Here is a 12,175-nt window from a genome sequence, read left to right as displayed (position 1 = left end):
TGGAGCCAGTTGACTTCCAACCACAGGCAAGTGCTGATTCAGGGTTTGTTCCTCAGTTTTTAAGAGCACTGCTTAGAGACTCTGAAGTGATAAAATACACACTATTATTTGGAATGGTACTGCTCTTCCTGGAATGTCCTAGACCTCCCCAGTTTTCCATCCTCTCCACAGTTCTTTCTTTCACTTCATTTGACTCAAAAAAAAAAAAAAAAAGAAAAAACCCACCCTCAAACAACTAACACTAACAACTGTGGTATTCTTTGTGCCTGTAAAATCAAAAATTAAACCTGCCTTGGAGTCCTATTCAAATTGCTTTACAGGAGACTCAGCACTGCTCATCTTGAAACTTGACCAGAAAAAGACTGAGGATAGATGGCAGTTAGAGACTGTTGCAAAGCGTACCTCGAGGTTCAGAGTTAAGGGATTTCTTCAGGGCCCAGGCAGCTGTCAGTGATTCATTAGCTTGTGCATGGTCATGCTATATGCAAGCTAACTCCCTACTATATTTAGCCCATTATTCCAGTCGGATTAGGTGTGACAAATATAAACCTGTCTTATCCTCCCCTCAGACTGTGACACTGTGCTAAGAAACAGACCAGAAAAGCTGATCCTGCAAAGAATTTGGTATAAATAAAGTCACCACTGCAGCGTGCTGCAGGTCTTTATTTACTTATTTCTTCATATTAGTGAAGTCCATCTTCTGAGGAACAGAATGGTTATCTGTTTAGTGCTGTTTAAAAACTTTTCAGCCAGACCTAGCAACTTGCCCTTGAAGAAAGAGAAGCCAAAATGTAGATGTTTGTATCTCTGCATCCTGTCTGTCAGTTTTATTTTTATCTGCAGAACAAAGTCATCACAGCTGTAATAAAGCTTTGAATTTCATATTCTCCAGGTGTGCACTGTGTTGGAGAGGACACCTGAACCCCTGAGCAGATATTCAAGGGAATTTTCTGATGCCCAAATGAGTAAATATATAGACTTCTGAAGTTCCAAACAGTCCTATAATCTGCTTTAGATTTGCTGTGATCTAAGCCAGCCTGATGCCTCCACAACCTCACATGTGGCTTTTGATTAGCACCAACCATAGCATATGGCCATAGCATGACTGTATTTTCTTTGTATTTTTTGATAGACATAATTCAGCTGTACCTGAAGTCAGTTTAGAATGGCTTCATGCATTCATAACTTACTGAAATTATAGTATTCTCAAACAAATCATTTGAGTCTGAAAGGAGAGAAAATATCCTTTGATTCTTTGATGGAAACCCTCTCTTCCTACCTAGCAGCAGCAACAAATTCAGATTAGGTACTTGTGTGCTCTAATAATGGCAGAGACAATTTTTTCCCCCAATTACTTACTTTCTACTTGCTTAAGTAGATCTATCTATTGCAAATGTGATAATTTTTAGTTTTACTTGTGGATAGTTCAGCTTCTTTCCTCTTCTTGTCCTCAAGTGAAAGCTTTAAATGAAAAATGGAGCTTTCTTTATAAAATTTCTCTTAAATCTTCTTAAGATTCTTTGCTTTGTAGCATAACCAATCGTTTCACTGGGAACAGAAGTGTGGCAGTTCACTGTGCTGTGAAGGCAGGTGGCGTTTTTGGTTCCCTGGTGTGGGTGTTCATGGTTCAGCTGTTGGTCCTTGGGCAGCCAGCTGAGGGCAGACAAGTCGCAGCCTGGCCCCCTCCCTTTGCACATCAGGAGTCTCTGCTCTGACGCCAGAGCTCTAGACCGTGACCCTTCCTGGGTGTCTGGTAGAGGCTTCCAATTCCAGTCACATGGCTTCTCGTTGCTTGGGGGGCTGTTGAGTGTCTCCAGGTGGCAGCAGCAGGGCTGCTTTTATTTTCTAGTGTTGGTTCCCTGCTGCAGTTCTGTCCTGTACTGCTGATTTTCCTCTCCACCCCTAGCAGTTGCCCTGAGATGGGCTTCTGACAGTTATCCATGCTCTGCCTTCCAGATAGCTCTCCTCTTGCTACATCTGCCACACTCTGGGGTTTAACTCCCATGTGCTTAACCTTCCATTCAAAACTCAAAATATTTTAAAATCACATGGCTTACTTTACACATTCTTACACAGTTAAATGTCTGACCAGCACTAGTGGGGATTTCTTTATCAAAAATGCCAGTGTAGCTCCCTTGCAGAAAATCAAGAAGAAGCTACCTTGGCTTTTTAGCCACTTAATAAAATTCTGTAGCTAGAAATGGCCAAGAAACTGTCCTTTATGCTACAGAAGTGACAGGTTTTTAAGTTTACTTTTAAAGCAAATAAAACTTAATTTACAGCTTGATAACTGTGAACCCTAAAATGAGAGAGCCGTTCCTACAGAAGATTAAAAAGATAGAACACCTTGTTCTTGTGCTATGTTCCACTGACAGGTTATTATTTCCTTCCTAGTGCCTTCCCTTCAGTTCTAAACCCAGCAACAACATCAAAGAACTCCCCCCTCTGAAATTATAGTTTGGGTATAATAACCTGTTCCTTCAGCCAGCTCATCCTCCTTTCACATAAAGCTTGTTAGTCACCTTTGTACCTAAATGAAATACAAGCTGCTCCTTCTTGAGGCTGTCTTGGATTCTGACAGCATTTCAGCCAAAACTATTCACTCTTCCACATTGGCTTTCTAGTGTTTTCTTGCAGTGTAACTGAAGCTATTTTGTACATAATACTTGTATGGATTTCAAACACAAAGTGAAGCTGTTAGTAGCTGGCTTCTACATTAACTTAGAAACTCAGGTTTAACATTATCTAGAATACTTGGAAATACCTTTCCAGCAGGAAAATCAGAGTTTTCCCCTCATTTTATTCTGTGATTGCTTAGACTCAGTTTTCCCAAGTCACAAAGAGGGTCACGACTTCATATGGACCCTTAACCAGGAAGAGCTTGACCATTCTTTCTACCTAATTTAAAAGAAACACAATTGAAGTCTGTGTTGAGGTACTTTAAGTATGTTTCAGTGTTATTTTCTTGGTACAACTTGCTCTTAAAAACTTACTGCAAATGTGTTTGCAGGCAGGGTTTGCTGCTGAAGGTGCAGAATCTGGCACACCCTTTAATGACATCAACTTGTTAGAAAAGGTACGTTCTCTTGGTTCCCCTAGCAAATCTGATTGTCTAGATTCTGTTCCCTAAGTCAGTGATCCAGAATACACACCCTGCACATTCAAGACACTAGTTTTGCCCTTTCATGGAGCCACAGGAAGGTCATGGCTGGAGAGAAAAACTAAATCAACTATGAATAACCAGTGTTACTAACAGTGTCATTTTAGAAGTACACATTTGACAGCTTAGCAGCTGACTAAGGAAGAAACACAATTTTTCTTCTAAGTCACTCAGGAATCCAGAGAGCAGACACCTGGAATACTAAATGGCTGGGGTTATTCAAAGTAGTGACCTGTTTTTTCTAGGAAGGTGCCTGCACTTTTTTCTGTGTCCAGAGATATTAAAAAATAATATAGAGACACTGTCCTTCAAAGCTCAGGATAATAACTCCAGCATTGCAAATCTTCCTTGGCCGTGAGCAGGAATCTCAAGGTCAAATTTGTTCCCTGGTATCCTACTTGGCAGGGATCTGCTTGTCTGCTTACCCACCTGACTGGGGTATTGTAAATGACAGATAATCCTTTCATCTGCCATGGCTGCTGCCTTGTCCACCACAGCCTGTGGACTACGTGTGAAAAAAACAATCATTATTAGAATAAAAAAGACTGAAAGCTCATTGAGTTTCTCTTGCTGCTCTCAGATATCAGAGCTCAGCTTAGTGACTGCACAGTCCTTTCCACAGAAATCTAAGACCCAAATTTTGAGCACAGCTTAGTTTCAGTTTGAATTCCAATCTGTGTTTTAGACATGATTGCATTCTAGCATCTGTGACTAATACTGTGAAATCTTTTTCTCCTATAGGATTGGAATGACTATGATGAAAAAACAAAGGAATCTGTTGGAATCTATGAAGTTACCCATAAATTTGTAAAATGCTAAAGTTCATACCCCTAATAAAACTTGACAGGCTTATTGATGAAACAGCTGTGACCATCAAAGACAGAGTTTCCTTGGAGTTACTTTTCCCATGGCTGTACTTCAGAAATGAAAACCTACATTGCACTTACTGTCCCCAGCATGCCATAATAAAATACTGATATTAAAAATCACTTTGAGATGGCCTCTGTACAAACTGAAAATAATATATACACTTGACTGAACTGTGCCATTTTCTTGATGTAATCTTTTTTTTGGAATATATTTGGTTGCAGTGCACTGCAGCTTTACTGTATCAGCAGTAACTACTCAGACAACTGACAGCCTTAAAGGTCTTAACAGCCTGTCCCCACACTTGATTCTCTAACATAGGCAGACAAGATACTACTCCTGTCATCAGGAAATGGCTACAAGTAGGAGTGAAGGAGTAAAGTTAACTGCTTGAGGGAAAAGATGCATCTTCAGTAGCTTTCTGCCAATTCAAGTAAAACACTGAGGTTAGTTTACTGTGAATATTAAGTTTGACTGCTCCTGACACACAATAGCTGCTACAACCTTCTGAAAATCCAGTTAGCTTTTCCACTATGTCATTAAGTAAACCTCACTCACTTCTGGTTGTAGACACTTTCTAGTTCTTGGCAAGGACTCTCACAATCTTGCCAGTGGTTCTCATAGTTAAGGATAAAAAAACAGCAACACAAATATCCCCAAAATGTTCTCTAGTGAATTTCATTCAAAGACTTTTGTCGCATTATTGTTCCCTGATAAATTATTTCCTTCATCCTCCCAAATGATCACCTTCCTTTGTTTAAATAAGCAAGGACAATAATGGTAAGTTTAAAAGTAAGTTTTAAAATAATGCTTTTCAGCTGACAACTTGGACATCATATTACAGGCTGCAGAGCAAACAGCCCTGACTAGGAGAAGTTTATAAGCCTTTGGGCTTACATATTTAAAGTATGCCTTGCCTCTTCCTAGCTCTTGCAGTTCATACATACAGTATTGCCTACATGTACTGGGACAAAGAAGAAAGACACTAGGAGAACCTGGAAGCTGAGATACCCAAACAAAGAGTAATGACAAGTAGATTTCTGAGCCTCAATCTATCTGTCACATCCAACCAACATGCTCAGACTTTTATGTTCTGCTAATATATTTGCTTGTCTGGTGGGCTGTGCTGAAAGACATGAGACTCATTAGTTTTAAACAGAGCTCTAGATGCAAATACTAGAGTGCTATTCCCAGAGAAAGACTCGCCTTCCCAGAAGGAAGAGGGGAAGGCCAGAGGGTTTATAAGGTAGAGGAGTTCAAGTTACACATGTAATGAGTAATGAATTTTGTGAAAAAAAAGAGACATCTTGTGCAAAGGGCATCTGTGTTGTAATCCCAGCATCTCTGAGCACCTCTGGCCTCTTGGCTGTCACCGGCCACTTCCCTTCTTGCTGTCACCTGCTTTGTGGTGGCAGAGTCCCAGCTGTGAACAGCACACAAGGAACTCTGCACCTATTCCATCTCCCATCCACAGCATCGCTAGGTTTTGTTGCTGCCTGTGCTCAAGCTCTACTGCAACCTTCCAAAAAGTTCTGATAAGCCTTAGTCCTCAGAATTTCTGCAACAAGCCCCAACACACTGAAGCTGCAGCTCTGGGCACTGAGAGTCTGGCATTGGCTGTGATCAATAACATCAAAAGTTCAATCTGACAGAACACAAAGACAACAGGAGACTGTTCTGTTGAGGTTACTTGTGCACAGTAAGAGGAAGTTTGGAAAGAGAATCCTGAAAGACAAAATTCAGTGATTTTTTTCTTTTTTTTTAAGGCACAAGAGCACAGGTTTAGGTAGCAAAACAAAAGCAGATCACTGGACAAACTTCATGTACAGAAGGGGAAAGCCAACACTGCAGAATGCTTTTGGGAGTATTTTCAGCCTTTAGAAGAAAGAAGAGTTATTGATAAAGGGGATACCCATACTTTAAGTTTGACATGGCAATAAAAGAACTTTATTACAATACAGTCCTTTCAAGTCAATTTAACAACACAGTTGGTGATTGAGAGTTACTTAAATCCTCCCACTTCAGTTTTGGTTTCTTAAAAAGCTGTTACAGTGGAAATCCTTCATGCAGTTGAGGCACAATCAGTTTTGATACCATCAATTCAAGTTTAAAGAGAAAATTAAGTGTGACAAGTTAGTAAGCAAGCTTACTGCAAGAGTGCAAATGTAACCACTCTTTCATATTCAACATTACTGCATATATTTTTTAAAAATCAGTTTAAGAGTGGTATCACAGTACTGTAGTCTGTCTGAACAGTCAGAACAGAGTTTATATGGGTCACAATGCTTTTTATTTCAAATAATGTGTTTTAAGAACATGTGGATCTGTTGGAACAGACAGATCTGTTACTTAATTTTGAGATTGTGAATGTCTGAATTTCCTGAAATACGCATTTAAGCCCTGTACTTTTTTTCTTTAAAATAGATACAAATTTCACAGTGAATCTAACAGTATTCAAGTACAATAGAGATAAATGAAGCCAATTAAGCTGAGCAGTCTCAGCCACGCTGAACACTGGTTAGTGTGCCAGTTAGACACAGTCTGGACTTAGTACTGAAACTGTAAACGTCCCAACACTTTTATATCTAACTACCAATTTTCTTGCCCTTTAAAACGTTAAAGATATCTTCTAGTGACTTGTATATGCACTGAAGGAACTCTTTACCATTCCTAGCTGGGTAAGAGGAAACATTACAACCTATCCAGTCATCATGTACCTGATACCCCACTCCAAAGCCATCGGACACCACGGGGCCAAACCCCCCTAGCTGCACTGCTGGGCTAGCCAAGGTGCTCGTAGAAATGATGTTGTGATTCAGCCGAGCGTAGGCTTGGTCTTGGTAGAAGTCAGGCACTGCAAGACCTTTGGATAAGGCTAAATAGCGCAAGCCAAAGAGGTGTCGGTCAAACCCTTGACCTGTTAACATAAAATAACAAGTATTAGACATAGAACTGGTTTTTGTGGGAAGTAAACTCACTTATTTTGACATCACACTATTTTAAAAGAGGAGGGCTGGGGTTTATTTTTGTGTTAGCGGGAATTCTTCTTCAGGAATTTTGCCATTTCACTGCTAGCCTCCCAGGAATCATGGCAGTAAACAAAGTGCAACGTTAGCAGGCAATTTTAATAATACATAGCATTCTTTGATTAACTATTTATCAGAACATACCAAAGTTGTTTAAAATAGAGAAAGGCTTTCCTAAAATTTACGAATCTAAAGAGGAAAAGGTTCTTGGATCAACAAAAGGAGGGAAATTTTAGACTCTTATGGGGTAATGTTCAACAGTCAATTTTACTGACATAATACAAAGTTATGCTTCTGGGAAGGATAATTGAAAAGCAAGCATTTAGAAAAATACCAGGAGTAGCACAGCCAAAGGATCAGATTGATTTGGAAGTTGTTAAAGCCTCTACTCCCTGCAGGGGTAAGACAGTAACTCCTCAGACACAAAGCCAAAGTTCTTGGTTGCCTTGGGTAGTACAACATGCACTAAGTATTTATCAAATCTTCAAATAGCCCAGCTGCTCAAAGGACAAAAACTAAAGTATAAAAAAATTCTCAACACATTAACAGTGAAGTGGGAAGCACAGAGACATTCTCCTCCATCAAGAATTGAGTCATAAAGAATACGTTTTAAACTGCAGCCTTCTGCTCCTGGTTTTGCCAAGTTTACATTCACATTAGACCTCCATCAAAATTAAATTTAGTTGTGAAGCAGATGTTTACAGCACCCTTAACAGACATTTTAGTGCAAAAGCAGGAGTTTGATATATTCCTACTTACCCATAGCAGCTTCTTTTGTCAATTTGCCATGGTATTTTGAGCACTCCAATATCAGCTTCTGAAGCTCTTCTGTGCTATGTTTGGACAGTTCCCTGACAAAAGCCTCTGAACATTTCTTTGTGTGGACAGTAGCAGGACGTATAGTTTCTGTACGACCGTGTTTGAAAGCAGCTGTACTACAAGACTCATATGTAGCAACAGTCTGATTGTACTGTCGAAGGAAAGCCATCTGGAAGGCAAGCTGAGCCACAGAATCTGGGCTTACCTTCTTCTTCTTTAGAAGGTCCTTGCCCCCTTCATGGAATTGAATCAGATTAAGAGACAGTGATTCTACAGTGGCATCAAATTTCTGTTTGGCTTGGGTAATTCCTGCTTTTAAGGCATCATTCAGCTTAAATTCGAGTTTCTGCACTGCTCTAGAAGAGTCTATGGAAGCAGGCTGGGACTGGGGGCTGATGGCTGGTGCCGTGGTGCTGTCTTTAAAAATCTCATTCTGGAACCTGAGCACAGCCACGCCATCCCCCCAGGAATGTTCAAAATTAATTCCTGCAGTGCCATCCTTAGCTATGATAAGAGTAAAGGACTTGTCAAACCAGCGGTTAGCACCATCTCCATGCAACATAGTGTGGGACAGGTGCACAAAGTCTTTAATGGGAAAATCATCTAAACTTATACAGAACACAGCAGAGTCTACTTTCTGAAGAGCTTCCTCGTTGCCATTATCCAGTAGATTCTTTCTCAGCAATGCCCATGTATCTCGGTTTTCACTGGAGAGGTAGCCAAGAGGGAAGGCTGGGGCTGGACTGTTGTCATTAAGGATGTATTTAAAGTGTGCTTGTATTTCTGAAGGTTTCAGCATATTTCCATCTCTATCAATAACATCAAACACATAAAAATGCCCATTTCTCAGTACTAATAAATGTTTTGCCTTTTCATCTGTGTAGAGCTCGTCTCTGTTGAGCTTCGGCAGCCGCGTAGAATTGAAAAGCCTGAAGTACTGCGACATATCCAGGGGGTATGCATTGACCATGTAGGCACCAAACCAAGAGAGTGAAGAAGGCACAAATCGGATAATGTTCTTAAACATCTGAGTGTCACTTTTTTCCGGATTGAGGTGAAAAACCTCTGGTTCAAGAAGACCAGCCCTGAAAGTGTTCATAAAACGTACAGCAGAAACAGTCATGTTCGTAGCTCGTATGAGCTGATCGTTATATTCAGATTTGGGGTCAGGATTAAAAGACATAAATGGATTAAAATTCAAAACAACAGGTTCACGTGCTTTTAGGTACATGTCAAACCAGGGACCTGAAAATGGAGAGTTGAGAAATAGGTCAGAACACAGAAGCAGCTTACTGAGTCAGATCAGAGGATCAGTCTCCAACAGTGATCATGACTAAACAGCTATTGAAGTGCATACAAACAAGAAAAACATATGCAATAATTCCCCCAGGGATTCTCCCAACCTCCAATGATGAAGAAAGGAACTGCTGGCTAACTGTGAAAATCCTGTGTTTGGAGTAATCTGTATCAAGAGTGTCAATGTCATTAGTGATGAGGGCCAACTTCCATGTTTTCTATATGGCTCAGTGATAAGCCATAACTCCTGTGACATACTGTGCAGGTCCCCAACACCATATTTTGGTGCACAGCTCACATTTGGAGTAGAATATATCTTTACCAACTCCTAAGCAACGAATTTCTGCAACTTTCTGCCGATGAGGGCACATTTCTCTAAACACCTTCATTTGTGATCCAGTGTTGCCCTCACTCCTGGCAGCATTCCTCCATCTACCTTTGCTGTCTCACGTTCCCACCTCCTTCCTCTTTCTAACCACTAAAATGATGAGCACAGGGCACAGCTCTTGACACTGCTGTATTACCATCGGTCTCTCAAGCTGGCAAAAAGACAAGGTTAGAGAGGACCTCACAGTTATGCTTCCAGACCCAGAAAAGATCCTTCCCAGACCTCAGAAAGCAGAATTACATTTGATACCTGCAGATCTTTTGGACAGCACGCCAGCACATCAAGAAGCACGAATGTGACTCAAAGGCTTTATGCTTGCAAAAACCAACAGAATCACTCATAGCTCTAAAAATTACTCACACCTTTACATCTGACTACAAGTCCATGAAAATCCAGGGGGCATAGGCAGACAGGGATTTTATAAGTAGGTTCTATTTCACCATCACTCTCAACTTCAAACTCTGCTCTGGTATTGCACACTGACCAGTTACAGACCAAGGAACATGTGCACACTAACTTCACCTGAAGGCAGCTGATGTATTAACCAGGCTGGATCAGTCCCCAGTAGAACCTTCTAGCTGGGCTGTACAAGAGCATTGGGTAACTCAAGGACCCAAGTTACAAATTTAATTCCAGGTTGTCACAGGTGAGTAACAAGCATTCATCTAGTTTTAAAAACACATCCGTCATCATCACACAGCCTCTCAACCTTGGACTTGAAAGTCCAGGGTAGAGGCAACTACACATACTTTCAGAAACCAATTTCAAGTGGAACAGGTCTTTTATGAGGCCTAGAAAAGAATAACTAAACAAACACCCTACAGTTCATGCACAAACATGTTGCTCGACGTGAACGGAGAGTAAAAGATAACAAGCTGAACAAGCAGCTGTTGAGAAATAATCATGTATACCCTACAGAATTTGTGGTAGCTAACACCCTTCCAAGTAGTCCTGACAGACAGCAAGGATAGAAGTGCATTTGCTGGACAGCATGCAAATTTCTGTAGGTCTTTGAGTATTTCCACATCTATTGCTATCTGTTCAATACTTTCATCAGCAGACACTTGTATTTGGAGGTCAGTGGAAGAAACAATAAGGAAAAATAATAAAAAATATGTAGACTCTTCTTCACACGCTTTTCTTTATTCTCATGTTCCTCTTCCTGTCTCTTGTTTTCTTTTGCTCTTTAAAAGAATACTTTTGTAGTTTTAGGGGGTTTTAAATCCAGAGCACTGACCACTTCTGCCTCCCAAAGCTTAGTCTTATTCTCTGACCATCCCCTCAAGGGGCAGTTTTCATGCTAAATAACTTGAAATTATTTGAAAATTATTTAGTTTCCTTAAGGGAGTTACCATTTATGCTTCTCTATTAACCTAAATATTACTAGACAGCAATGAATAAAAAAGATGAGCCCTGTAAACTTAAATACAGTAACTCATGAAAAAAATACCGTTTCTTCAGTATCCACCTATCCAAAATTCTAGTGTATAAAAGTTAGCAATGGGCATTCTTCTTTGACCAGAGACTTGAAATTTGCTCAAAACAGTCACAGGCAGTATTCACAGCATGTTATTCCAAATTTATGGAGTAGGGAACTTAATCTTCATTGTATTTTATCTGTAGCATTATGAGGTGTTTGTTATCAAGCGTGCTGATCTACACACCGCTCCTATAAGGATCAGGCCAACGTACCTGTGATGTAACTGGTATGCTTGTTCTGACTGTCTTGTGCAACCAGTTGCTCATGCAGCTCTCGGCCAATCCCCTTTTCAAAGTGATGAGCAAGTTCTTCAGTTTTCCTACAGCAATCAAAGAAAGAGTCAAAATGCTGTCTCAAGCCATGTTTTTCCACATGAAACATTTGGCTTTGAAGCAGCACGTGACACTGCATTATGCATATCTCGTTTGTCCATACCTGAATTGGTCATCATTTAAAAGTGGTTTCTGGGCATTTAGGTATCTTCTAACTGTATCTTCTAGTTTGGGAATTGGCAGTCTGAAGGAAAGGGAACAAAGCGACATACACTTTATGAGCAATGGTACTAAAGAAGTCAGAGTTTCTCACACAGTATCTCTTTGCCTCCGCTCTTCTCTGCCCTTCCTCACCTCCCATATTACCCAAACGGCTCAAAAGTTTCTTGTGGGAGAAGGGAACAGATGGATATAGGTTATCACAGCGTAAGTTTCTTGGAAAATCAGACAGAAAACCAACTTGTCGTGTTACAAAGGTCTTAGTACCTTACACAGAACCACTGCAAGAAGCAGCTACACCGGGGGAAGGCTTAGTTCAGTAGCCAGCCCTGCACGGGGACTTGCCCTCACTGCTGGCCGCTGAACACCCACTTTCTTCCTAATTTTCCCATCAGCACCTTTGCCATCTTCCGCCCAGCCTGAACATGAGAGTGCTCCTCCTGCTGTGAAACAGCCCTGTTACACGCACGGAGCTCACTCTGCAGCCCGCAGAGATGTTTCCATAGCGGGTTTATGGCCATAATTACGCTTTAAAAACTCGCGCCGTTCACCTCCACGGCGGTACAAGGCGGAACGAACAGCACGGCCCCGGCGCGCTCCGCACAGCCCGCACGTTCCTGGCCGCGGGCCCCGTCCGGCCGTCCCCCG

General features: G+C 41.0%; 2 protein-coding genes across 2 annotated transcripts in view; one reads left to right on the top strand and one right to left on the bottom strand.

The window, feature by feature from the left end:
* The window catches only part of LOC103781512 (chromosome unknown open reading frame, human C1orf123), a gene marked incomplete at its 5' end in the record, with an annotated part of 5,544 nt that extends 1,565 nt beyond the window's left edge, over positions 1 to 3,979 (top strand). The window contains 3 exon segments of the mRNA XM_008949230.1: positions 1 to 26; positions 3,011 to 3,076; positions 3,902 to 3,979. The exon segment at positions 1 to 26 is cut by the window's left edge and continues 10 nt beyond it. Of these exon segments, the coding sequence (XP_008947478.1) occupies positions 1 to 26; positions 3,011 to 3,076; positions 3,902 to 3,979 (170 nt within the window).
* Positions 3,980 to 6,612: 2,633 nt separating this feature from the next.
* On the bottom strand, positions 6,613 to 12,048 carry CPT2 (carnitine palmitoyltransferase 2). The gene is made up of 5 exons (XM_008949229.1): positions 11,900 to 12,048; positions 11,472 to 11,552; positions 11,249 to 11,355; positions 7,813 to 9,117; positions 6,613 to 6,944 (listed from the first exon to the last, which is right to left on the bottom strand). The coding sequence occupies exons 1-5, from the start codon at positions 12,046 to 12,048 to the stop codon at positions 6,613 to 6,615; spliced, it is 1,974 nt and encodes a 657-aa protein (XP_008947477.1).
* Positions 12,049 to 12,175: the final 127 nt, after the last annotated feature.

The sequence above is a fragment of the Merops nubicus genome, unplaced genomic scaffold, assembly GCF_000691845.1.
Source record: "Merops nubicus isolate BGI_N331 unplaced genomic scaffold, ASM69184v1 scaffold38851, whole genome shotgun sequence".
NCBI classification, from domain to species: Eukaryota; Metazoa; Chordata; class Aves; order Coraciiformes; family Meropidae; genus Merops; species Merops nubicus.
This window is presented reverse-complemented; position numbering and strand designations above follow the sequence as displayed.

Bases quoted from the DNA above. Each gene is read 5' to 3' on its own strand.
- CPT2 (XM_008949229.1), bottom strand. From the start codon at position 12,048: ATGGCCATAAACCCGCTATGGAAACATCTCTGCGGGCTGCAGAGTGAG. The intron at 11,356-11,471 runs GTATGGACAAAC...TGATTGCTGTAG, and splicing joins TTAAATGATGACCAATTCAG to GAAAACTGAAGAACTTGCTC. The intron at 9,118-11,248 runs GTACGTTGGCCT...CTCCATTTTCAG, and splicing joins GCATACCAGTTACATCACAG to GTCCCTGGTTTGACATGTAC.